The sequence below is a fragment of the Hesperophylax consimilis genome, chromosome 10 (genome assembly GCF_061612785.1).
Source record: "Hesperophylax consimilis isolate HC1 chromosome 10, BYU_Hcon_1.0, whole genome shotgun sequence".
In the NCBI taxonomy this organism is placed as follows: domain Eukaryota; kingdom Metazoa; phylum Arthropoda; class Insecta; order Trichoptera; family Limnephilidae; genus Hesperophylax; species Hesperophylax consimilis.
Window position 1 is genome coordinate 12855876 of NC_142845.1, and position 27550 is coordinate 12883425.

Below are 27550 nucleotides of genomic sequence, written 5' to 3' on the forward strand. Positions count from 1 at the left end.
TTAAAGTAGTGTTTCTTGGCTAGTTTCGCTTTTAAATATATGATATTGGAAGTTAAATTCTAATGAATAATCTGGATATAATAATAATTACTGTAAAAGGTGAATGTAGAAAGTTTTATAACTGAGTAAATAAAAAATACCACAATAATGTTAAAACATTTAAAAAATCACAAATTATAATTTAAGTTACAGATCACAAATAAGAATATAATATGTATAAAACTAATATAATTACAATGAAATTTTCAGACAATGTTATTTCGAGACGAATACTGCGCCGATAAATAAAATATATTCTTTAATTTTTGACTATCAATCTTTGAGATAAATATTTCCTTTAGTATTGCTACCATCCCATAATATAAAATATATAAAGTCAGACTGTATACAGACAAAGCAAATATCCCATGTAATGACTAGCAACTAAACTAACATAAAATTTTAATAACAAACAAAAGTACACAATAATAATATATAAGTACTTGGGATACGGTATAAAATTTGTGACAATTTTGTAATTTTTTTTTTTTTTAATACAATAGCAATTTTTCTGCAGAACTTATGCCATGTCCATTGCTAAATCTCCAATTCCTTGGAAGCAATTAAAACTAAGTATATTCTATATTTGCCGAATTTGTAATTTTAATCTTTTTATTTTTATGTACAGTCCATTCCAAACTTTAGCTATCAAAGGTTTTATAATATATTGGTAACCAGACTGCCGCTGCCGCTGGGTAATGTTGTATGCGTGAGATCATTATCTCCTGCTCTCAAGCTAACCTACTAGCCACTGGTGTAGCGAAAGGTCATGACTCATTTTATTAAGAGAGAGAGCGCCACGGTACCAGCTCAATTGAAGCACGGCTCAGAGTATATGAGCAATGAGAATATTGTGCTCGCCCGATACAACTCGAATGATTGTACAACTCTTGGTACCGGTACGCCGTCTCGTACCACGAGAAAAACAAGATGCTAGGTAGTTAGTAGGTAAAAGTACATATGTCCAAGTCCAGATGTCAGTCTGTCAGACGCCGTTCATGTCTCTGAGTGTGTAATAACAATTAATACTTGGATAATTTTAATGGCGCTATTTTTCTAAAACATCTCCCGATAAAAGAGTAACCGTTCAATCGAGCCGTTGTACTGTTTACGAATACGGCTCATCAAAAAGAGCTAGTTCAATTGTGCAGCTCGGTCGTGAAGAATTCATTCTCCCCTATCTTACAAGGCCTTCCCTCCGGGCGGCCTTAATTTATACCCCCAACAACATCTTTAGTTTTATGTAAATAGTAGTATGCATTGCCATCTTAGTTATTTTTTAAATTTAAAAAATTATATTAAATAAATACAGAATCAAAATAGATTTGGCATTTTCACTACTATAGTTTCAGTCAAAATAACTTTGGAAGATGGGTTAAATTTCATAAAGGACCATTCAACTTTGAACTTTACAGATTTGAGTATTTTTTTAGTGAAAAGAAACACCCTTTGTGATGAGACCTCATAAATAAATATCCACCATGGTCTATTTGAACAAGATCGGCGGCCATTTTGGCTGTCTGGGCCTCTTTACTGATGGTTTTGGTATGATCCATTTAGCGAACATGAATCACATTATTGTACCCTAACAAAAGCATGAGATATACCATTAATAAACAATATATTTATTTAGTTTGGACTGTTAATGTGAATGTGAATGTAAATCTTTTCTTCACCATTAAATGGCAGCACTTATAAACTCTTTGGACACAGCATAAGTTTGGAAAACACGGCAATCAGAACATGTTCCACCCCGAGAACTGGTGTGAATGAGTGAAACACAATAATTTGGAGATCAGAGCAGGGGTAGGTCCTTGACCTCCCCTATCTCCGAGATGCTGTCGTCCTGGCAGGAGTAGGTCACCACGAACTTGACGGTGACCTCGTGGGGGGAGGGGGAATCGTGGGGCCGGGCGATGAGCATGACCTGGGTGGCAGCGGCCGGTGGCAGGAAGGGGCTGAAGGCGGGGAAGGAGTCTCCAGATTGCGGCAAAAGGCGTACCTTGCAAACCTGAAATAACATTGAAAGCCCTGTTTTTGAGGTGTTTTTTGTTAACGGCACTACTGAAGAACTGTAGTTTTTTAAAATTTATTTATCAATGTCCTTCTAACATAAATACCTGTATATATTTTTAATTGTAATACAATAATTTTTCAGGTCTCCCGTAAACGCATTGAATCTATGGACGTGACCTGTGCAGTCACCTGCATTAAAGTATTTTCATCGATTCAAATGTGAATGTGGATCAGAATTTTCAAATTTCCCACAAGTTACTTAACCGGTCAGCAACGTAAGCAGATATACACAATAAAATAACGATAGCAGTCAAGTACAATAAGCGTGTTTACACGTCAACGCGTGTGTTTCCACAAAAATCGTCATAACTCCGTTATTCTTCTAGTGACATCCCTAAAACAAAAAGTAAAATATTCGTATTGAATGAAGCTTCACATCTCTATTCAAAGTTATCCATAGAAACCTGTAAAAAGACCTACTCAGTGGAAGCAAATTTTACCCGCCAAATCGTAAAACGACGCCAAGAAAGCCGTTTGACGTGCCGACCCGCCTCGCAAGTTTAATTATTTTTTTAAAAATATATTTTGTATGAAATGGTCAAAAAGTGAAGTGACAGAATTGTTTATTGTACATTTGTACGATGAAATAAGTGTTTTTTTTTTACATTATCCGTGATTTTAGTATCGTTTTTACATAAAACATTACAGGTGAGTCATTTTTACAATTTTTTCATGTTTCCATTCTAAATTTAAATATTTACAAATGTTAATATTTATTTATGATACAACAATTTGAAAGCCTATTTTGTAACCTTTCTAAAACAGTTTTTACTATTCGGCTCCGTTCAGTAATGTTTCATTTATAGAGCTTTGATTGTGAGGCGGTAATAACACAACGTTTTCGTGAAATTGACATTTCGGTAAAGACATCTTAGCTTCAAGTTCGCGAAAAGTCGGAGGGGTTAACCTCCAAAATGAAACAAAATTCTATTGAAATAAGCATTGTTTTTTAAAAATTATTTAGTCGTTTTCAGTTTTTATCTTTTATTCAGGCTTTAAAAACTCTTTTGAAAATTTGCTGCGAACGAAAATTAAATATAGTGCGTACTCACTAATGTAAACATTATTTTTCAACATGGTTGGATAATCAAGAAATGTCCAGAATCCCCTCATTTTCCCCACAAAAAGGTTCTCCCCGCAAAAAACCTGTTTCTTCAAAAACTTTGAAATTCCCCGCAATTTGGGGAATTCTCCATGAATTGGCAACCCTAATGTGGATGTTGTACACCATAGATTATATTACTAACATAGACTGGTTGTGATGAAACTGCAGGTTCGGTTGTACCAGCCAAACGGTGTGCTTAGTAAATAGTGTTTTATCGATTTTTAAATGACAATTTATAAATTCTACGTATAATTACATAAAATAAAACTTATATATTCAGAATCAGAGTTTGTTGATCTGCATATCACTGCAGTTCCTTAATCTTTTGACGAAAGGAAGAAGAGGATAAATCAAAATAAGCTCTAAGGAAATGAGTACACTCTTTCTAGTGTTCTGTTTATTCATCTTGTTGGATGAAAATGAATAGTTACTTCTATTATTTAAGACGATCTCATATTCCAGATGTCCTTCGAATTCGGAAGGGGCGCGGCCTATTGGCATGGGTTATAAAAAACTTGAGAACCAATAAAAGAAAGCCGAACCCCAGACTTATATTTAACCAATTACGCCCATAAAAACGCACACTGGTAAAATTTGTCAAAAATCCGGTATAATATAATATCGGCATAATGCATAACTCTTCCATTTATCATATAAGGAGATGCACTACGTCGTGTCATATTTTAAATTGAGCCGCTATCAATAATAACCCTTACGTCGATGGCGATAACGTTTAAATTCCAGCTTAACACCAAAGATTGATCTAAAAAATACTCGATTATTTTAAAATTCAAGATGTATTCTACTCGCAGTATTTAATTAAAGCATCTGAAACATTTCTAGGCGACCAAATTTTCAAACAAAAAACACATGATTTTGCATTACTACGTATGGAATAAACTAAAAATCTCCAAGCCTGGAAATTTGTTGGATGAAATACTTACTCAAATTTAATTTAAAATAAACCAAATGCTACGCAAAGACAAATTATAAACATAAAAATGAAATAAAAGCCGATGTGAAGTAAATCACAATAATAAATGCCAATTGTCTCAAAATTTTATTTGGAAAGCAATCAACTATGGTATCAATCTATCGATCAAAAGTTTGTCTTATTGGAGATTTACATCATTATTCTGGATAATTGTGATCCCTAAAAAAGTATCTAAGGACTCTCATGGTCTTTTTTAAGCCTTATAAATGAACTCACTCGAAAAATGAACAATTCCAAAACCTGCATTGACCATTTAGAATAAAACATAAAACACAAGCAATCTGAAATGCGTGAACTGACAATAATTGACCACTTTATAACAATCCTAGTAATAAACTTAACCCTTGGAACCTTTTAAGACTAAATACGTCCCAAATTTCTTTAAATTTTACCACTGTGCGTCGCTTCGGTACGTAGAAGCGCGCGAAATTTGAAATTGGTTTTACACTCTACACTCTTTACTCTTTGTTTTGTTCAGGTGCGTTATTTACATATTTTTGGCAGAAAGAAGTAATAATAAATTATTGTATGGTTGTTTTTTAAATAGTATTATCATATAAATCGACTAAATTAAATAAATTACAATACCTAATTATATTTAGGAATTATTGAAACAGCAGTATTTTTTAATCTTTTTTAAGGAAAGATTGCGTAGAGGCCTGTAAAAAACATTTAGATAAGTATATTACAAAAGACATTGCATGCATCGAAAATTAAAAATTAATTCCTACTCCATGAGTATATCTTACCTAATAGTCTAATCGTGTTCGATAATTATAATCGATGATGACCGATTTATAATAATTTTTTTGTATATTTAAATAATGATTGTAATTTATTTTATTGTGCCTTCATTTTGCAATGTATATTTGTTATTATTCATTATATATACCTATCTGTTTGATTTCTAAACATAATAACATAAAATAAACAAATATTTCTTGCGTTATTGTTTTTAGGTACCTAATTATGAAAAAAATTATTAGAACTAACCCCAAATATTCAAGCATATTTTTGTATTTTGTTTTAGGCCACTGAGCGTACCCAGTTTTTTATTATCTTTCCTCCCCATTGCATAAAACTAGGAATTAAAAAAAAAACGATTACACGTAAACTGATTTTAGTTGAAATAATTTCACAGAACAGAGCGGCACTAAGATAAAGAACGTCTGTACCCCGTCAGCGCCGGGCGGTAACTAAATACAAAAGCGTGTAACCCTTACGTAGACGGCATAGAGTTTATTTCACAATGGCAAATTCAATGGTTACCTCCCCGAAAATCTATCAATATTCGTGTAAAAATGAACAACGCGAAAATGCATATTTTGTTTTATTTTGTGAAGTTCTGGTACATATATGAAAATTTCCTTCGATTATCAAATAAAAAAATGAATTTCCCACATTATACAATAAAAAAAATATCCGAAAATGGGTTTGTAAATGGGATATTTTGCACTAGACAGTTTTTTTTAGGCCTGATACTTTATTTTTTTCTAGGCTTATAAAAGGTCTTATCAAAAAAATGATCGATTGCTGACAAGCCCAAGATGTGTTCTACTTGCAGTATTTAATTAAAGCATCTGTAGTATTTCTAAGCAATCAAATTTTCAAACCAAAAACATCCGATTTTGCATTACTTGGTATTGGATCGCCTTAAGTAGATCATTTTATTAATAGTACATATTGACACATGGGCATAAGTAAAATATTATGTACTAGCTGCACCCTGCCACGCGTTGCTGTGGCTCAGTCTATCTGTGCAGATAGAGAAACAATAGCGCGTGTTGCTTTTACACAGGTGACAAAAAAGCATGCTTTAACCTGTCACAGGTGATATCTATATAATTTAGGTATATAAAAACACAATCGTATTCGAATGCAATGTTGTGTCAAAATTTCAAAGCAATCGTTAAGAAATTTTGGAGATTTAAGATTTTGAACAAACAAACATTTACATTTATATAGGTAGTGCTGAAAATGAGGAAAAACACATTGGCCACATAAAACCTATAGGTCCATTATAGCCGGCAGACCGCCAGCTGCTATTGACAACTGTGCATCACGGCACGGTGAATGAAACCACTCAGCAAGTTATCAACGCACGCAGACAAACGTATGAAGGATTTTTTCGACAAAACATTTTTTTCTGTTGCGTTCGATAAATACTTATATATATGAATTATTTTATCCAATACATAAATGTATTGCTGAGGAAGACCTAAAATATGAACTCTGTGTTTAGTATATTTACAGAGATAGCAGAGACAGCAGCGGCAAGAAAAGGTTATAAGTTTTTCAAACCATACAAAAATGGCTTTACAGCAGTCGTAAGAGGAACATGAATAAATAAATACCTTTGGAACAACAGCTTGAAATTTAAAGTCTTTTATGGCGTTGGGGCTACGGCTGGTGGTGGACACCACAATCACAGACACATTGGCTCGCGGCTTGTTCTTGGTAAAGTGAAACATTACAGTAATTCCGCCTTCTTCTTCGTAAGCAGTCAGAGGAGGCCGATCCCCCGGAGTTATAGAATCTAAACTAATATTTATTCCGGTTAAAATCATCACTTCGCTCAATTCAGACGGCGTTGGTATCCTTTCTGTTTTAACCGGTGTGTTTTCTTCCGTCGGAGGGTTTGATGTTTCTTGTTTGGGGCCTACATCATTTTCCTTTTTGTCATTGCCTAATGATTTTATTTTACTTTCATTTCCTAAAGCTTTATCTTTCTTTTCATATCTGAATAATTCTTTTCTTTCTTGTTGTTCAGATTCTTCTTTGGTTATTTCCGGTTCAGGTTTTTGATAACTTGACGCATTGTTTGCCCGGGATTGCCGGGGCACTATGTTACTGCCTTTAGGGTCTTTGAGTTCATTCAAGTATTCTAATAATGAGATTTCAGGATCCTCTTCTTGAGACCGACTTTTGGCACCGATTAATGAATCGTCAGATGAAATGTCTACCATCAGGTCATCGTTATGAGACGGATTGGAAGTATGACTTTTTGATTCCGTATTCAATGTTTTCGAAATGAGAAAATCAAGGTCCAGCAAATTGCTTTGTGGTGTCTTGTTTTCGGTAGGAATTTGATGTTCAGTTTCGTGTGATATAAGTTCTCCTCTGGATTTTGGTAGTAAATTCATTGGTATTCTATCAGACGGTGGTTTACTAAAAATAAACAATGGAACACAGAATTAGTTTATGATTGGAATTACGAGTATTTTAGCATTTGGGTGGCTAGAGGACAGGCAACCTACTTATTGAATTGCCCGCCGGCTTTGAAGGATGGTGGAAGAGAATCCTTCAGCATATCGGCTCCCAGGGCATCCAGCTCGGCGAGGCCCCGGCTGATGGGCTGCGATGGAGGCTTGCTGCTGTTGCTTTCTGCTTTATCTAAATATTTCATTTAATTCCATGTGAATTTTGATAACATGTTCACAATTATAAAAGGATCATAAATCATAATCAAATTACAAGTTTTCTTTTATAAGTTAGTATTTCATAAATTAATAGTCAACAAATGTGTTACATTATTCATTAGATATTTATACTGTGTTGTGTTGTGAGACGTGTTTAACCACTCGGAACATTAGAATGTCAAAAGACGTAAATATGATAATAGCGGTCAAGACATTAGTACGTCTTTTCACGTAAACGCGCGAGATTTTACAAAAATCGATTTATTTCCATCACTAGTATACGGATTGCCATGATTTAAAAAACAGAGTATCGATAATGAATAACGCTACGCGTCTGCATTCAAGAATATCTATGGAATCTAGAGGTGCATTATCTAAGTCAGGGGTGTCCAAACTAGATGGGACCCAGGGCCAATAAAAAAGACTAAATACATTGGTGGGCCGCAAAATATTTATAAAAATAAAATACTGGTAATAATACGTAATATCGTTATTTTATTATCTACTTTTTCATTAATTTGTCTTTTACAATTCTGTCAACATCAACCTCAATACTAGTGGTAGCTAGGCGCAGTGCATGTTTAAGTGAAGTATCTGTCAATGAAGACCTGTATTTCGATTTAATAAACTTCATTGTTGAATATGCACTTTCACAAAGGTAGGTACTGCCCATCATCGAGCCCATTTTTTGCCCGAAATTCGTCAGTTTCGGGAAACGTTCAGCGAGGAGCTTAAAAAAATCAATTCCTGTTTCCGGACTTTTTTTTGAAGTCGGTTAAAAAAAGGTTCAATGGGCCGCAATAATCTAAATGCATGCGGCCCGCGGGCCGTGGTTTGGACAGCCCTGATCTAAGTCAATTGGATTTGTCATCTTGTTCGTTCATAATTTATTGCGTTTTTAAATAATTAATTAAAAATATTTTAGTTTGGACGGTTAATATTTTGAGGTGACTAATAGTTTTTAATTATATTTCTTCAATATATAAAGTGTTATTTCTTTATGATACTCAGAAAACAGTACATTTTTCACAGCTTTGAAATAATGGTCAGCGATTTTTAGATATTTTTGACGTTTTCAGAAAATGTATATTTAGAAACGCAAATATTTACGTACAACAAAACAATACGATAGTGAATTTCATAATCTTTCCAAAACAGTTTTTAGAATGAGGCTATGTTTCCCAAAACGTGAGTTATGAAGCTTTTAACAAAACTCGTGAATAACACAAAAATTTTCGCGTTTTGACAGTTCGCAATGGAACACAAAGTAAATAAAAGTCCTTTTCTGAGAGGTTAAGAAAAATGTCAAGGGTAAGAATAAAAGGTAAAAACCAAAATCTGTTTTCGAAACATAAACAATATTATATATTTATAACATTCAGTCGAGTTCTTAAATATTAAAGTGAGAATATTACCTAAATTTGGAGAAGTGACACTGACAGGTTTTAATATGGGCACAGTGTTCATTTCAGTTCCGCTCTTTTCCAAATGAACATTAGAAAATATATCGCCAAGCTCCTTAATGTTGGATTGCACACTTCCCGCGCATTCGCTGTGACTGGGCAACATCTCGTGCTGGCTCGTGGCGGGGGTGGCGAGATCCAGCAGGGAGTTGCCCTCCCCGTCCAGCAATATGGAGCCCGGTTGGCAGTTTGTCTTGACGGCATTCTGAACAGACTCCAAAGACTTGCCGTGCAATATTATAGCAGTGTACTTCTCAAATACTTGGCCCAGTTCGTCACTTGCTTCCAAGACTTCGCCTAAAAATACATGTCTATATTAATAAAAATTTTAATAATTACAAAATATGTTTAAATCTAAATGTTGACAATCAAAGGTCAACACTCAATCAATTTTTAAGAAATGTGACCTTAAGCCATTAAAAGTGCATTAAATACAGATAAAACTTAATTTGAATAACTTTAAAGAGATAGTATTCAAGTGTTGTTTTATGTTTTCTTTGGGTGATATTATCTTTTGATGACCATAGTTTTACATACATAAATGCGTGATTTGTTTGATAAATAAGAAAAAACATTTAAAAATGTTAAAACGTGTTTTTTATTACTAGAACTATGAAACACATCATTGAAAATAATTATTGTCACATAAAATTTTGTAAAATTAAACTTTACTATTGTGATGTTTGTTTCATAATTATAATGCAAGCCCACAGAAGACAGGAAACAAATTACATAAGAAATAACTATCTCCTTAATAGTCTGAAGTACTAAACAGCAGTGTAAAAACGCAATTTATGAACCATTCTTTGGAAATGCATCATTAAAATAAAATGTTTTATTTGTAGCTAGGTATTCTACGGTGATATGAAAGAATGCACTATTAGTTGGCTCGGAAATTTTATAACAAGCTGAAGCAAATAAAAAATACTTAACCTTTCCCTTACTGTGTTAAAAAAATACACGCGTTACGGTGCTGTGTAGTCAATACACATCTCAAAATAAGCGATTTAATATCGGAAAAATATGAATATTCATAGCTAATCGATTATGTTTATTATATTTTATATCAAAAGTGATAATAATTGTAATTTAATTGCTGAAAACAAGAAAAAACCATCGGCATATGCTAAAGAAACGTGCGAGGGGTCCACATCTAATGACGGTTCGCGGCCAACTGGCTAGCGGCGCAGCTGGCACAAACACAGCTGCGGTCGTAGGTATCGATGGTCTAAATCAAAAACTACAACTGCAGAAGTGTGGATGTCTCATATTCCCGCATAGCGAATTAAAGCGGGACATCAATAGCGTGTCATTTCCTCGCACACTCTTCGCGTATTTAGTATCACACGGTTGATTGTATTGGTGTATTTGTTCCCGATTTTTAACAAAAAACTCTGATTTTTAATTGAATTTGAAAACTATGTAATATATTATTTTTTAATTCAGTGCATAAATGTATAACGGAGAAATACCTAAAATCTGAAGCCAGAATGTATTATATTTATAGAGTTATTAAAGTTATTAGAAGCAATGTGTAGTAAATACACACCACAGATGAGGAAAGGTTAATCAAATAAAAATAAATTTTTTAACTTCAGCCCAACTCCTAACTATTAATAAATTAAATAGTTACAAGCAATAATTAGTCGCCTGAAATATCAATACAAATTGAATATATTTCCTGAGTAAAAATAAATGCCGCCAACGGGAATTGAACCCGTACCCTCTGATGTCCGGTCAGGTGCTCTGAACCACTGAGCTATGTCGGCTTATTTTCAACCCGTCAAATAATTCAATATGTACTTGTACCTCAATCAACAATTACTGCTTATTATATTTTTTTTCACCAGTAAACAACCCACTTTATTTTTGTAGGAAAGGCTTTGTTAGTTCTAAATTTACCACTAGATGGCGTCGACAAATACTATATCTACATTTGTTGGTGAATTTTTTTGACTTGTCAAATATTAATTTTTTTTTACTCTGGAGATATTTTCGATATGTATGGATATTTCAGGCAACTAATTATTGCTTTTAATTATTTGTTTTCCTTTATGCTACGCATAAAAACCTTGTCTTATAAACATAAGTTTATCATTTAAAAAAATATATATATTAATCAATTGCCTTTGTGAAACTTCACAGTCCTATCTTAACATTTATAAAACAAAAACACTATATTAATTTATTTATTTAAAATCATCACATCTCAAAAAACACATTTACGTTACAATATTGCGGAATTAATAATTATGACCATGCAAGCTTATTGTTTAAATTTATGAATCAATATTCTAAGGCCCAGTTGTTTTGCAGAAATTCACATGTGACAAAGATCATTCTGCGCCATTTTGTTTTTTTGACATCTTAAAGGACTTACAATCGTCATTTACCGGTGTAAATACCGATTGTAAGTCTGTTTCAATGTTTGAACAAATTGTGATCAGCAGAAGGGGACAACTATCATGTTGAAATGCACCTAGAATCATCGTTCAAGGGGGACTTAAAAATGAGAAGAAAAAGAAATAGTGTTTAATGGCCATTTGATGACAATGTTACATTTGATTTTTTGCAAAACAAGTGGGCCTAAAAGTTTAATTCTAATGTTCAATGATGTGAAATTCTAAAATATCAATTGTATCGCTGACAGCCAAAATGGTTTTGTGTGTTTATAAATAATTAAATCATATAACAGATAATGCAACAGGCGGATCTCATGCGGATTAGAACTTACTAACCAAACTGTCTTGCAAGAGACCAAAATTTAGGTAGATTATTTGATCCCGACATTCCCTTCGTTATATCTGTAGAGTTAATTAACATCTAATATTATATTCAATTGTAATAAAAGAAATGTTCAAAGGATGGCAGAGTTACAGGAAACTGAAATGTAAACTCCACCACATTTTATCATAATATTGTAAGTTTACATTGGCAACATTTTGTAAGACACTCAGTTATGAGAAAATATCATTTAACCCTTCAAGCCTCTGACAAATTGACCGTTATATTTCTTTAAAAAGCTGTCAGAAAGTTGGAGAATTTGTGTTCCGCTTTCCGCTTTTCAATAAAATCCAAATAAATGGGATATTTCTGAACGTATCCGAAAACAAATAAATGGGATATTTGCGAACGTATCCATAAAAAAATAAATGGGATGTTTCTGAACGTATCCAAAAACAAATAAATATGATGTTTCTGAACGTATCCAAAAACAAATAAATGGGATATTTCTGAACGTATCCAAAAACAAATAAATGGGATGTTTCTGAACGTATCCAAAAACAAATAAATGAGATGTATCTGAATGTATCAAAAAACAAATAAATGGGATATTTCTGAATGAATAAAAAAAAATGGGATATTTCTGAACACATCCAAAAACAAAAAAAACTTTTTTTTTTTTTTTTTTATATATTCAATAATATTGTTATTGGGTTTATAAAAACAGTTTATTTTTAAACAAGTTCTGCTGTGTAATTATTATTACGCGTGGCAGCTGTTTCGCCCTCTGAAGGCATTATCAAACTGTGGGTAGCCCACTTACAGACGATACATTTATATTATTTCTAGGTAGGTATTTTAATTTCAATTACTGATTTCTTAATTGATTTTTGAGTAAAATATTAGAAATTATTAATGGTTATTACCCCAGCAAAGTTTCCCCAATTAGTGTAATGTTTAAATTTGACTGAATGTCTTAATGTTAGTTATTCCCAAACGATGACTCATAGGGTTATTTTAATAGCATAATTAAGTACTTCATAGTGTACTCATATTTGCCCTAGGTTTGAAGATATCTAGTAGGGGTGAACGAATTATATTTGTTTGTTCATTAATTAGAATAGCTTTCGGATTATTAGAGTTTTTGTTAATTTCTAACTGTTCTAAAAAATTCAGTTTACGGCCTTTATTTTGTACGTGTAACGGAGTTGGTTTATTATTATCATTAAGTGAGTGATTTTCATCTAGGAGATGTTTGGCAAATTGAGATTGCATTTTATTATTATTTTTAAAAGATCTTATATGTTCTTTGAACCTAGTGTTAAAGGACCGGCCCGTTTGTCCAACATAAACAGCGTTGCATTCGTCACACTGGAGTTTATAAATGCCACTATTTTGTAATTTGAGTACCTTACTTTTTGAGTTTTTAAGAGATGATCCTAAGTTATTATTTGTGCGGAAGGCAATATCTAAGCCACACTTTTTGAGGACTTTGGCAATTTTATTAGATGTCTGTCCGATGAATTCTAAACACCCGAATTTATTATTCGTCTTATTATTAGTCGCTGGGTAAATTAATTTAAGGTTATTTTTGTGTTTGTTATTATTAATTATTTTTTCAATGTCTCTACCCTTGAAGCCATTATTTTTAGCAATAGTTAGGATTGTATTTTTTTCCTTCTCGTATGCTTTCTTGTCGAGTGGGATGTTATTAAGCCTATGTACCATTGAGTGGTAGGCAGATAATTTATGTGACCATGGGTGTAAAGATTTATAATTAATGGTCGTATCTGTAAACGTAGGCTTACGGAAAATTTCAAACGTATGTTTATTATTTTCTCTACCGATTGTTAGGTCTAAAAAATTGATTTTATTATTACACTCTCTTTCAACCGTAAAGCAGATTTTACGGTTGATGGAGTTAGACATAGCGTTAAAAATTCTCTCGAACTTGTAAACAAAATAAAAAACATAAATCTACCGCACAATTGCCAGTTCATATCTTTAGACGTGGTCAGTCTCTTTAGCAATATCCCTATTCAAGAATGCCTTAAAATCATTGAAGATATTTTAGACGAATCTAATATAAACCCAGTTACTAAAAAAGAATTATTCGATCTATTTAAAATTTGTGTGGAAACTAACTACTTTGAGTTTAACGATAAATTCTATCAACAAAACGACGGATTACCAATGGGATCGCCCCTCAGTCCACTTCTTGCAGAAATATTTATGGATTACATTGAAAAACAAATTTTAAATTCAATCTTTAACAAACACATCATTTACTATGTTCGTTATGTTGACGACATTTTGGTCTGTTGGAAAGGTACCAACAGACAATTAGATCTTTTTGTCACATTTGCTAACTCCATCAACCGTAAAATCTGCTTTACGGTTGAAAGAGAGTGTAATAATAAAATCAATTTTTTAGACCTAACAATCGGTAGAGAAAATAATAAACATACGTTTGAAATTTTCCGTAAGCCTACGTTTACAGATACGACCATTAATTATAAATCTTTACACCCATGGTCACATAAATTATCTGCCTACCACTCAATGGTACATAGGCTTAATAACATCCCACTCGACAAGAAAGCATACGAGAAGGAAAAAAATACAATCCTAACTATTGCTAAAAATAATGGCTTCAAGGGTAGAGACATTGAAAAAATAATTAATAATAACAAACACAAAAATAACCTTAAATTAATTTACCCAGCGACTAATAATAAGACGAATAATAAATTCGGGTGTTTAGAATTTATCGGACAGACATCTAATAAAATTGCCAAAGTCCTCAAAAAGTGTGGCTTAGATATTGCCTTCCGCACAAATAATAACTTAGGATCATCTCTTAAAAACTCAAAAAGTAAGGTACTCAAATTACAAAATAGTGGCATTTATAAACTCCAGTGTGACGAATGCAACGCTGTTTATGTTGGACAAACGGGCCGGTCCTTTAACACTAGGTTCAAAGAACATATAAGATCTTTTAAAAATAATAATAAAATGCAATCTCAATTTGCCAAACATCTCCTAGATGAAAATCACTCACTTAATGATAATAATAAACCAACTCCGTTACACGTACAAAATAAAGGCCGTAAACTGAATTTTTTAGAACAGTTAGAAATTAACAAAAACTCTAATAATCCGAAAGCTATTCTAATTAATGAACAAACAAATATAATTCGTTCACCCCTACTAGATATCTTCAAACCTAGGGCAAATATGAGTACACTATGAAGTACTTAATTATGCTATTAAAATAACCCTATGAGTCATCGTTTGGGAATAACTAACATTAAGACATTCAGTCAAATTTAAACATTACACTAATTGGGGAAACTTTGCTGGGGTAATAACCATTAATAATTTCTAATATTTTACTCAAAAATCAATTAAGAAATCAGTAATTGAAATTAAAATACCTACCTAGAAATAATATAAATGTATCGTCTGTAAGTGGGCTACCCACAGTTTGATAATGCCTTCAGAGGGCGAAACAGCTGTCACGCGTAATAATAATTACACAGCAGAACTTGTTTAAAAATAAACTGTTTTTATAAACCCAATAACAATATTATTGAATATATAAAAAATAAAAATTAAAATGGAGTTCTACAAATTAAACTTAATAACAATAAATAAACAAAAAAAAACTGTTTTTGAAAGGTGATGAAAAACACTTCTAAATTGTATTTTAGAACAAACAATTAATTATTTATATATTAAAATTTTGAATGCAAATATAAAAAAGTTTTAAAAATGGCTAGCCTCAACGCTTTTTCGTGTAAACACTAAAATTACTTAAAAATTCACTAAATTTCATAGATTTTTCTCAAATTGCAGTCGGAACTTTTGGTGTGATTGAGGTGTACATTTCAATTATTCTGTGGTTGTTAACTTCTACTTTTGAACATAAAGCTTGGCATTTTCTCTGTTTAACACTGTTTAGTTCATATTTCTAACTATGACGGTAAGGGAGACAACGGTTTCTTTGAGACCACATGAGTTTTTAAAAAAAGCGAACCAATTGACTACAGGTACAACTGTTTGTTCCCAAAACTGAACAAATCAGCCTGAGGAGTTAATGATTTCGATGACCACACTGATATTTTATAGAAGCATTAGAAACTAAATTACGTGTTAATGTATGCAATCGTAAAAATGTGAAATAACTTGTGGAAAGATGAACATTTTGACTGCCATTATTACTTAGAATACAATAACTCAGACAAAAATAAATAAATTAATACTGTTATGATCATTGTTCACAAAGTAAAACATGGTTTTGGTTTAATATTTATAAAAATATTTAAATTTGGGAGCAAAAACTTAAACAAGAAAGTCGTAAGACTGAAGAAATGAGTAATATTCGTTAGTGGTAAGGCATCAGTTATACGATGGAAAAGTTGTAAGATAGATTCCTTTGCGTCATTTTACTAATGAATGTCACTAAAACGGGGGGCGGTATTAAAATTATATTTTTATTTTGTAAAGTTGGCAAACACCGCCTCACGCTTAATACGCATTAAAAAAATATATAACACTTGGTTTCAACATAATTACTTCAAGAAACAACTACTTATGTCTGGGGAGATGGTATAAGATGACCACCATGTTTTTCTAATTTGTATCATCTGACGTTTGTCATAAGTTGAGGGTTAGGAAATACCCATAAAATATTGAAACTACTAAAACAAAGAACCTAACAAACGATTTTGTGCATGTTTTTCCATCTCCCCCGATGTAAATAGTTGTTTCTTGTAGTAATTAAAATGAAATCAAGCATTATTTTCTTAAATTTTGCGTATTAAGGGTGAGGCGGAATTTTGCAATTTTATCTTTTTTTTATTACTTTCACAATTCTATATTCTCTCTCTTCGTCTCTCACGTAAAAGGGATTGTGTTGGTGGAACAGCAAAGGAAGAATCCTTACTCAGCATTTCCTCATTCTGCTGCGTCTCTGCGGCCAGCTTGAACACGGTGGGGCGCAGGCGGTTACAGGCAGCATGCAACTCCCGGATGAGCTCCAGATCCTCGGCGGAGCTGACCCCGGGCTTGTACTGCTCCAGCATCTCGTCCAGGAGCCGCGCATTATTGTGCACCGTCTGGAGTTCTGTTATTCGGCGCGATACGGCTTCTACGCGCCTCTCGTCCTGGATAGAGAAATGTTATTTATTTTTTAAAAATATCTATTCAGGGCAACAAAAGAGTAAACTTAACCTACAACGCTGGCATTTTCAAAGCGCGGCATGTTTTGACACAACGCATGTGTTTTAGTGAAACTGCTTGGATCACATCCACGTACGGGGATAACCACCGATGGACAGCCACGTAGATCAAGTTAAACAAACCATAGGTTATGTTTTAGCCCTTATAATCTGAATAGGCCGATTTGTCGGCTCACCTTTATGCTGACCTAATTCTAATTGACCTAGTTTCAATTTGCGTTTTTTAGCCAGAAAGTGTAAAACAGATTGTTCTCTCGGTAAATAACACTTTCAATGACTTATCTCATTGTTTATTATGTTTCAGTTTAATTTTAATAGCCTTAGTAAATGCAATAATCGCTTATTTCTTTACTGCATTTAAGATTTCACATTTACAAATGTGTTTATTTTATTTGTTCCAAAGCCTTAGATTAAAATGAACAACAAAAACACAAATTCCAAGAAACATTAGAATGTTTTTTTTTTCAAAGCACAGAAATAATTCGTAATCTCTCACCTATGGCTAATAATATTAATATCTTGTGCAATTATGCAATTCAACAAGGTTGACATTGATATCCTCCTAAACAATTTAGCTTCGTTTTTCCACTAGACTTCTCCGTTTTTTTGGTTCATATTTCCGAAATCGTAGACAGTCAGTTTTTTATAAAGGTTCTCTCGTATTAGTAGTTTTTTCTGGAGTTCCTCAGGGGTCTATCCTTAGACCGTTTCTGTTTCTGCTATTGATTAACGATATTGGTTCAGTCATCATTCATTTGAACTATTTACTTTTTGCGGATGACTTGAAACTATGTTGTCCAACAAACTGGGCCAAAATAAACGTCTTAAGCTTCAGTACACCTAAGTGCAATATCGTCTCGTATACAAGATCAAAGAATCCGTATGTTTTTGATTATGAAATCGTTGTCCAACACTTAAACCAAATCAAAGATATAATGGTTATTAATGACAATAAACCAACTTTTCACCAACACATCAAAGGTTTAGTTAGCAGAGCATTCAAGCTTTTTGGCTTCGTAACTATAAATTCATATTCATTTCACAACACACAAACATTTATTATTAAATATTATTTATAAGGGTTACATATCTAACAATGAGATTCTGGTTCAGATAAATTTCTTTGTGTCAGAGTCTCACTCTCGAGGATGTCGCCATAACCTCCTCTACTGTAGCCGCACCAATTTTTTCATGAATTCATGCGTGGGGAGAGCCACGTACTTCCTAAATATAGTTGATCAAAAGATTGATATGTTTTTCATGTCCTACAACGCACTTACAAGGTTTTTGGCACTGCAAATACATTGTATAAATGGTAAAATTGTAACAACCTAGACCCCAATCTGTATGTTATGAAAAATTGTACAAATTGAATTAAATAAATAAACTATTTTTATTACAAGTTTGTGCTAAATTAGATTTTCAGATAATAGAGCAAATGGCCATTTTATCTGCTCAAAAATAATCAACACAAACATAATTGTAAATATTAACTTTTCCATGCTGCAATCTAGCATGTGAGAATTCATGGGTCATCGGGGATAGCCGCCGATAGATGACATAGAGACAAGGTTAACAAATATAAATATATGTATATAATAGCAGATTTACACACCTCCCTAACCATAGTCTTGATAAGTCTATTGGCGGCTTGCAAGTCGTCAGGGTTTTTACTCTGCAGCAGTTTCTGCAGCATCCGCGATCTCTCCTCATCCTCGAATATGGCATCCTTATTCCTGGGCCGAGGCACGGGTGGGGAAAGATCCTCCTGTGGCGGGGGCGGGGGCACCGGGGTCGGGGGCAGGTCCTTCACTACCCCCTGCTTCTTCAGCATCTCATAGGCATCTCGGATTTTCATTTCCCGGGGAAATTCAATCGTCCAGCCATGCATCAGGGTTAAAACCTGAATGAAATAATTATTGTTACATATTAGCAAAGAAATTATATCAAAACTATATCAAGTCCTACAATAAATTAAGTATTTGCGATAATTGTTGCCTTACATTGTAGTTAACCTCTAAATTTTGTCAGCTATATACATATATTGTAATATTATGAAGTAATATTGTCAATTCAGCAGTCCTAAAACAGGAATTTCCTATTTGGACAAATTTTATATATTTTGTAAATTAATTTCATACTTAAAATATAAAAAAAGTAAATATACAGAAAATAGGAACATTCTTAATACGCACTTTTTATAAAAAAAACACTATGTAGTAATTAATAGTGAGAAGTAAGTATTTCAGTTTCATTTTAACACACTAGCTACGGAGATGTTTGTTAAAAAACTGCCACTTGCGGCGGGCGAAATTTGATCGCAATCCCACTACCGGATGTGTCAGCAAACTTCAAACTGTGGAGCTTATATCAATAAAACAAAAATTAGTAATAAAAAATATTTAATATTTAATAATGACTCAGGGGTAATAATAAGTTTATTTATTACCATAATATAATAGGATAAAATATGATAGGAAAAAATAGAACACGTTCTAAAACTAATTAAATTTAAACATATTTTTTCTTGGTGTGGTATGTTTGGAAACATTTACCAACATGAAGCGGAATTTTGCATTGTTTACACATGAACGCACTTGGCTTCCGTATTTTGAGCTTCGCACAAACTCGACAATTGCGTCTTACTAAGTTTTTAGTTTTCTCACTCGTTATTTTTACCAATTCGTGGTTTTTCAAAATGCCAGACAGTCTATCATGTGGATCAAAAAAAGAAGTTCTCGCCGTGACACAAGTAGGTGTACTTATTTGCAAATCTTGCGTGAATGATGTGGACGGTGTGGCTGCTGCGGAAGAACTATCTTCAAGCCAGGTCTCTGCAACTTGTAACAAAAAGTCGCGGAAGCAAAGTTTATTATGTACGTTAAGTTTTTTAAAAATTTGGAAAGCATTGAAAATTCCACAATGAATAAGGTATAAGAAGGCTTTTTTGGTCCACTTTAAAGATTTTCTGTATATTGGATTATACGATAAATATTGGTCTGCAAGATCAACACCATTCATCAAATTATTGTAATCTACAATGCATTTTGGTTTTTTGATGGGCAACCCTGTTGTTCTATCAATTTTTCCCGTATCCACTATATCCGCCTGGTGTATCGTAGAGATCATCCTTACATCTCTCTTCTTGTTGGTTTTCCACATTTGAAGAAGTACATCCCCTTTTCGTAGATATGTGGTTTCTTGGACTTTAAGGCGTATATTTTTTAGTGTTGGCGGTATGCCACGATTTTTTCTAATTGTGCCGCAGATTCTAGTTTTTAACTCCATTAGATGGTTGGCTAAACGCACACTATTGTAATAATTATCCGCATAGATATTATACCATTTATTTAGGTACGGTGACAGCAATTGGATTATTGTGGAATCTAACGTAGCACTTATACCTGAATATAATTTAAAATTACAGATATATCCACTCTTTGATTCACAAATCATCCTATTCAGGATTCCATATTTTACAATTTTCATGGGATTGTACACGCGACATTTCAGACGACCTCTCCACGGAATCATCCCTTCGTCTAGAGATAGATTTTGATTTGGCGTATACACTTCCTGGAATTTCTTCGTGAAGTAGTCGATTACAGTTTGAATTTTGATCAGACGGTTTGTGCTAGCGGTCGGAATTTCGTCATTATTAGAAAAATGGAGATTTCGTAAAATTTGTCGAAATCTATCGCGGCTCATTGTCTTTCGGAAATATGGGGTCTCTATCCGAGGATTTGTGGACCAATAATCGCCCATGGTATTTTTTCGGACTAGCGCCATTATAAGAACTAAGCCAAACCATTTTTTTAATTCTTGAATCGTTACATCTTTCCATTTTAGGGCGTGAGCTGATGTCGCATAGTTGTGATGATTTCTTTCATGGTATATGTTTGTTTCGTTGGTTATTTTGTCGAACAAATCATCTCCTATAAATAGCGATGTAACATCTCCTACACTTGATCGATTTTCGGGGAAAACTTTTAGACCGGGTACACCTTCGAAATCAGGCAAATTCCTAGGAGGATCAAATTCTGACCAATCCAGGGTTATGTCAGGGACGTCTTCTGAAGATTCTTCAGAGGATGATATGCGCATGACACGCGGTCTTGAACTTCTACGTAAAATTGGTTCATCATCTTCTTCGTTTTCTTCAGCCTCATTGTAAACTTCGTGAAGTTCATTGATTTCTTCGTCAGCGTCATTGGGTACGTCTGAAAGATAGTCTTCAAAATGTTCTTCGACGAAAGTATCCTCTCTATCGTCCATTTTAGGTTTATAAAAAAAAAACGTAATCCCAAAAGGCGAAAAATTAAATCACAAAAGTAAAAAAAAAAATTAAATACACATTTAATTATTCCACGATGATGCTCTCGAATGAACTCGAAAAAATACAAATGTAATTGTAAATGTCTAACGTCTCAAAATAAAATCACAAATCACAATAATAATAAAAAGTCATATACGCGTTTTATAATGTTTAAAATTAATATTCCATAATAACAAGACAGTTTAACAAGCGCTGAAATCACAACAGCTGCGAATAAAAATTGATATAAAGGCTTCCCCACTTGAGTTTATTTCGTCATAAGTATCAGCTAACGACTAAAGTAAAGGTCAATGATCTACATATTTTATTTCATTTTTTGACGAGGAAGAAAAAATACCACCTATTGTCTTTGTTTAAAATTAATTTCCAATATTTCATTGAAATTAATGATGACTTTTAGCAATTTTTTGAACCAGAAAAGAATCCATAATGCTGTGTTTATTTTAGCGACACCTAACCAATACACAGCAAAGCCAAAATAACAGAAGAAATTACAAGATAAGACGTGTTTTTTGTATGTGAAGTTGAAGGTCGTAGAAATGCACAAAAATGTGCGCCCCGCCGCAATGTAAGGTTTCTGAAACGCACAAATATGTGCACACCGTAAGCAACGTGTTAATAGTTATTTTGTTAAAAATAAAATCAATTGTTCACTTGGCGGTCATTGTTAGGTTAGTTTTTTCTTCTCTTATGTAAGCCAAAATATGAACCTATGATTCTAAAATAGGTTCTTAGTTTAGGTTTTAAGAAATAAATTAAAAAAACTATTTAATATTACTATGTCAAAACACAGCATGAAGAAAAGATGTCAAATTACCCTTAACGCAATAGCTGGTGCATTATTTTCTATTTCTGGAAACTGGGTAATAATATACATATATATGTAAAACACAAGTAGATAAGAAAAAAGGGAAATTCCCTGGTTCAGTTGTACTTCAGGTGTTTCATGGAATTGCACACATGCTTGTAGAGCGTGAACGAAATGACCTTCCTAAGTGCGCCAGGTGGCATGTGGAAGTAACATTCCCCCTCAATATGCATGCGCAGGTTTGAGGTCGTTGTGTTCATTCAGTGTATTTCGAGAAGCGCAAGTATGGAGACGTGTTCTAGTGCTATGTCAACGCGAGTTAAACAGCGTGCTGTTATCGAATTTTTAACTGCTGAACAAGTGACTCCTACTGAGATTCATCGTCATTTACAAGCTGTTTATGGTGATGATGCTGTTGATAGGTCTACTGTAAATCGATGGGTAGTAAAATTTCATGGTTGCGAGCCTGGAAAAGCCATAATTGTTGATTAAACACGCAGCAGATGTCCAATCACTGCCACAGACGATAAACATCGCAAACTCGTCGACGATTTGATTCAAAATGACCGACGAATCACTCAAAAGTGTATCGCAAACCATATTGGAATATCCAAGGAATGTGTCCGCTTCATTATTATAATTGGGATACCGTAAAATCTATGCACGATGGGTACCACGCCGTCTCACAGATGAGAACAAACAGCGTCGATTGCAATACTGCGAGCAACTTTTGCCGCATTACCGTGACAACTTTCTTTTGAATATTGTGACAGAGGATGAGTCAGGGGTACATCATTATGACCCGGAATAGAAAAAAAAGCCTTCTCCTAGATAAAAAAATTCAAAACACAACCATCTGCAAAAAAACTTCTTTTGACTGTGTTTTGGGATGCTCACCGAGTTTATGCGACCAATTATCTGGAACGAGGGGCAACGGTAAATTCTTCTCGGTACATACAGACCTCCGACGTCAAATTTATCGTGTCAGAGGCAGCCTGGCGCTAATAATCTTGCAACACGACAACGATCGTCCACACACCTCACGCGCAACTAAAGAGGCTAAATATATGATTTTGAAACTTAAGAATTGTAATTTAATGTACTCTTTACTCGACCTTGCTTTTTGTTTGTGCTCTAAAAGCATGGGTGCATTACTTTTCAGCCTGCCCTCGTATAACTACAACATCTTATACAGATACGGTTCACACAGCAGTGAAAGTTAGGCTAGCTTTAGACTTGTAAGTTTTTTCGTAAATTTACGACTTCTAGCCAATGGGCATATTGCATTTTGAAAATCCAAGTCTAAAGCCAGTCTAAAGCTAGCCTTATAATATTTGGTTTATGAGTATTTTGTATGAGATAAACATAATGACTACAGATTTTACTTTAGCTAAATTACCTTTTGTCTAACAGCAGGAGCAGTCTTACTTCCGTAGTACTTTGGTGACACTAGCTTGATCATTTCATTGAGGAAGCGAAACTTATCGACCTCTGCGCGGAACGAAGCGTCGCATCTCTTCATACAACAGTCCAACACGTCCAGGGCCAGCAGGGCCTCCGGGGGGTGGATGGAGCGCATGCGTGAAGCAATCACCCGCGTGGCTACATACGCCCCGTTGGGAGAGTCCCCCAGCACGGAGCAGAATGCCTCCAGTGCGGCGGGCTCCGGCCTGTCTAGGCATGCATTGGTTGCCCTGTCTGGAAACATATCATTCAATAGATTAATTAATTGTAATTTGTTTTATCCAAGGATATTCTTGTGAAAGTAAATTATTGTCTTTAGAATTTACTTTATCTTTGTTTAAGTATGATAAAACAGATGAGTGGAAAGCAAGTCAAAGGTTATCGTATTATCATCACAAATTCCAAGTGGAACTGTGCTAGGCACGCGGCAAGACAAGATGAATTGCTGGAATTACAATATCATTGGATGGCATTCTCGTTTAAAAGGGAGAAGGAGAGTTCGCCCACACCTGAAAAGAACTGCCGTCTTCAGACAGGTGAGAGCAGTAAAGAATCGGCAAAATTGGAGACATTTGAGGAAGGTCAATGTCCAAAGCTGAAAGCCAGATGACTCATAAAGAAATAGCAGAACATTAATTGTAATTTTAACACCACTGTGAGGGTAATTTTAAGCTATTAGAGCAGAGGTTCCTAAAGTGGTCTATATGGACCCCCAGGGGTCGATATCGGCTTGCTGGGGGTCCTTGTCAACGAGAAAAAAATTTAGGGGTCCACAAGATTCAAATGGGGGTACATACGAGCCGACCCCCATTTACCTTAAGTCAACATTTAGGAGTTCCGTAAATGACACAATACACCTAACACAAATAACACAGTTTACGTAATAATAGACTGAGAAATTACTTCTTTGATATTTGTATTTTTATATTTCGTAAAGTTGTTAATTGAGGTATATGAACAGAGATATACGTTCCTTTTCTCGTCAGAATTAATATATTGAAGCAAAACATTGCACATCGGAAGCCGCGAATTTTCCTAGATCCCCAACATGTTTTTGAAAAACGTCCAGGGTAACGTTTATCAACATTTAAATGTACTTCACACAGACTTAAAAACTAAGTTTGAGGACATTTTGACTATGGAAATGGAACTTCGAAGAATCGGAAATCATGTGACAAGAAGAAATGACTGGAATAAGCACTGACAAAGAACTTAAGGGGCAGTTCTGTGGGGCTAGCTACAGAAAGAAATTCCCGTTGCTTATCCTGCTTCATTTTCATTTGGTGTAATACTTCACAAGGGTGCCCCTGTCTGCACAATGCAAATACAGAGGAACTATACCACCACCCGGTTGTTGGACAGGCAAGGGAAGGGAATCTTTTCACGAAAAAATAAACGATTATCAAATGGGACGTTAATAGTTTTAGGAAAATTCAATATCGGCAGGCAGGGGGTCTACGGAAAAAAAAAAATTTGGCAAGTGGTCTACGGGGCAAAAAAGTTTGGGAACCTCTGTATTAGAGTAAAGAAAACTTGAGGTAAAAAAGCAGTAAATTAATTCAAGTGATTATTTTATTTTTATGAAAATGTATTATATTTAAAGAGTTTATAAAGACAGTAAAATTGGTTTTTCGATATCTCCAAAAATGGCGAATTTATGAGCTTTCAAAGTGAACATTGGTAAAATGTACTCAATGGTGTACGGTGAAGTCACATGCAGTAAAAATCAGTGCTGCAGTACCGCCGCCAAATACCCTAGAATGTCAGTGCTGCAGTACAGCCGCCAAATACCCTAGAATGGCAGTGCTGCAGTACAGCCTCCAAATACCCTAGAATGGCAGTGCTGCAGTACAGCCGCCAAATACCCTAGAATGGCAGTGCTGCAGTACAGCCGCCAAATACCCTAGAATGTCAGTGCTGCAGTATAGCCGCCAAATACCCTAGAATGGCAGTGCTGCAGTACAGCCTCCAAATACCCTAGAATGGCAGTGCTGCAGTACAGCTGCCAAATACCCTAGAATGGCAGTGCTGCAGTACAGCCGCCAAATACCCTAGAATGGCAGTGCTGCAGTACAGCCGCCAAATACCCTAGAATGGCAGTGCTGCAGTACAGCCGCCAAATACCCTAGAATGGCAGTGCTGCAGTACAGCCGCCAAATACCCTAGAATGGCAGTGCTTTTCAGTTGGCCGCAAACATTAATATTTTGACTGATAGTATTTTCCTAAAATTCTAAAAGTTCTGTTCTAGCATGCTCTAATTAATATAAAATATTTGCAGATAATATGAGATTGTAGGAGAACACCTCATTAAAAACTGTGTTGATCTGTGATCCGCAACCACAATCCTAACCTCTTTCCTGTTTAGTATGTTTAATTGTATCACCAGGATGGACGAATGATTGATAATCTGAAATGAATCACATTTAAAAATACAATCTTTATTATTTGTATTTACTTCATTCATTGTAAAGATTGTGTAGTTGTTTTCAACTAATTAAATAACCATCACGCCGTTTCCCGCAGGGGTAGGCAGAGAGGATGGACCGCCAAACAACTCGGTCTTGGCACACACTTCTTGCCTCATTCACATTCATACATACTTTTCTATTATTCTGACTCTTGACATAGCCCGACTCGAATATCTGATTCATTTGATCATGCCATGTCTTCCTCGGGCGTCCCCGACTTCTGCTACCATTCGCGTTTTCATCATATATCCTCCTTAAACTTCTTTCTTCGCTCATTCACTCTACATACCCAAACCATGTAAGCTTTCCTTTCTTAATCTTACTTATTACGCTTACATCACCCTTGCACTCTTTGCGGATCTCCACATTTCTCACACGATCATTCATGGTTTTATCACACATACGCCTCAGGGATCTCATTTCAACAGCATTCACTCTACTTTCATCCTTTCTCTGCCAGTTTCATACTTCAGGGTAGGTATTCGCTCTACATACCCAAACCATTTAAGCGTTCCTTTCTTAATCTTACTTATTACGCTTACATCAGCCTTGCACTCTTTGCGGATCTCCACATTTCTCACACGATCATACATGGTTTTATCACACATACGCCTAAGGGATCTCATTTCTACAGCATTCACTATACTTTCATCCTTTCTCTGTCAGTTCCATGCCTCACTTCCATACTTCAGGGTAGGTAACAACACTCCATTGTAGACTGCTAACTTTGCTTCTTTGGACAATTTTTTGTTAGCGCCAACTGTGTTCAGTTCTCCATTAATGGATTTACCTGCATTTACCCTTCTTTCAATATCTCTGTCAGCCTTCCTATAATATTACAATGAATGCCTACAATTTTCATAAAATTTTATTTTGGATGAAGTGAACAAATGTTAAATCTCACTAAAGGTGAGTTTTGCTCAAATGGATTATAGATGGACAACAACACGTCTACAAGAAATAAATTATTAACGGCCAGCAAAAATGAGAAAAAAGACTGAAGACTTTAAATCGAAACAATATGGCACGGGTATAACATAATGATGTTTACTGAATGGAAACTATTCTCATTTTTTACGAGTAATTGGCACTTAAATCAAAAACATTAAATTTATTCATCATCGCAGTTTGTTGTATGCGGTAAAAACAATTTGTTGTGTATGAGATTGACGTTTCGTGGGTTGGGTCTCGCGAAGCCAATACTTTGTAACTACAGTTATATTTAGTGAATAATGTTTCATATGGGCAAATATTATCGTGAAATTACAGTAAAATAATAAAGTACCGTCTAGCCGGTGTTAAATATCCAAATTACTCACGAATTAAAGCATCAAGGCTTGTAATGACAACCTCCATGTTTTCAAATCAGCTGTGGCGAATTGGTACTGCCAGGAGTTCCAGAGTATTGTA

At 34.4% G+C, this 27550-nt stretch overlaps 1 protein-coding gene across 1 annotated transcript; it reads right to left on the reverse strand.

Annotated features, from left to right (window-relative positions):
* Gga (ADP-ribosylation factor-binding protein Gga) lies at nucleotides 1-27504 on the reverse strand. The gene is made up of 8 exons (XM_089636599.1): nucleotides 27460-27504; nucleotides 23607-23905; nucleotides 18679-18966; nucleotides 16769-16988; nucleotides 9049-9393; nucleotides 7472-7607; nucleotides 6569-7382; nucleotides 1-2050 (listed from the first exon to the last, which is right to left on the reverse strand). The coding sequence occupies exons 1-8, from the start codon at nucleotides 27494-27496 to the stop codon at nucleotides 1835-1837; spliced, it is 2355 nt and encodes a 784-aa protein (XP_089492725.1). The 5' UTR covers nucleotides 27497-27504; the 3' UTR covers nucleotides 1-1834.
* Nucleotides 27505-27550: the final 46 nt, after the last annotated feature.